The 778-nt window shown below is 57.6% G+C and overlaps 1 protein-coding gene across 3 annotated transcripts in view; it reads left to right on the top strand.

Moving 5' to 3' along the window:
• The first annotated feature begins 487 nt into the window (after positions 1 to 487).
• mcoln1a (mucolipin TRP cation channel 1a) overlaps positions 488 to 778 on the top strand; it is a 70,996-nt gene continuing 70,705 nt past the window's right edge. For 2 of the 3 annotated variants that reach the window (XM_043694697.1, XM_043694696.1), the window contains exon 1: positions 488 to 664. In XM_043694697.1, coding sequence (XP_043550632.1) covers positions 640 to 664 — 25 coding nt within the window. In that variant the 5' untranslated portion in view covers positions 488 to 639. The remainder of the gene's footprint in view (positions 665 to 778) is intronic. The other variant, XM_043694695.1, reaches the window with a different exon arrangement.

Here is a 778-nt window from a genome sequence, read left to right as displayed (position 1 = left end):
GAGGACTGATAGAGAGCTTTTGCCCGAAGCGTAGACTCTCCTGCTCCTCGGATGCTGCCTGACCTGTTGTGCTTTTCCAGCAACACACTCTGGACCCTGTTTCTCTCCACATGCTGCAAGACCTGCTGAGATTAACCAGCACCTATTGCAAATTCACTCAAGAGGTGCCAAGAAACAGGACCATTAATACATGCAATATTCCGTGTGGCAAACAAAAGGCAAATAGTGGGGTTCTGGAAAAGTACAGTTGGTCAGGCAGCATCTGAGGAGCAGGAAAGTCGAAATTTCGAGTGTAAAGTCATCTGGAATCGTGAGGGGGCGTGGCCCAATCTGATTGACAGTTGCCAGGGACACGTCCTAGTTTGATTGACGTATTGGGTCGTGTCCTTATTTGATTGACGTGACAGGGGCGGGTCCTGGTTTGCCGGGCAGTGGGGGCGCGCGTCCAAATGTGATTGACGTGTGCGGGGCGTGGCCTAATCTGACTGACGTACCGGGGGCGGGCCCTCCTCGGTCACGGGTTGATGGCGCCCTGGGCCTCCGGAGCTCCCGGCTGTGGGAGTGAGAGCGTCCGCCGCTGGAGCCGGCTGTGGGTGGCGGAGTGAGGCTGAGTGTGCGGTCCGCCTGCAGACGGGCACCATGGACGCCGAGAGCCGGCCGTCAGGTAGGAGCCGGTAAACCAGACACCGGAGAAACACGGGGCCCCGCACAATCTGCTGCTTTCTCTCTGGAGATACAGGCGGACCTGCTGAGCTTTTACACCCAGCCCTGGTCATGT

The sequence above is a fragment of the Chiloscyllium plagiosum genome, chromosome 8 (assembly GCF_004010195.1).
Source record: "Chiloscyllium plagiosum isolate BGI_BamShark_2017 chromosome 8, ASM401019v2, whole genome shotgun sequence".
Taxonomy (NCBI): Eukaryota; Metazoa; Chordata; class Chondrichthyes; order Orectolobiformes; family Hemiscylliidae; genus Chiloscyllium; species Chiloscyllium plagiosum.
This window is presented reverse-complemented; position numbering and strand designations above follow the sequence as displayed.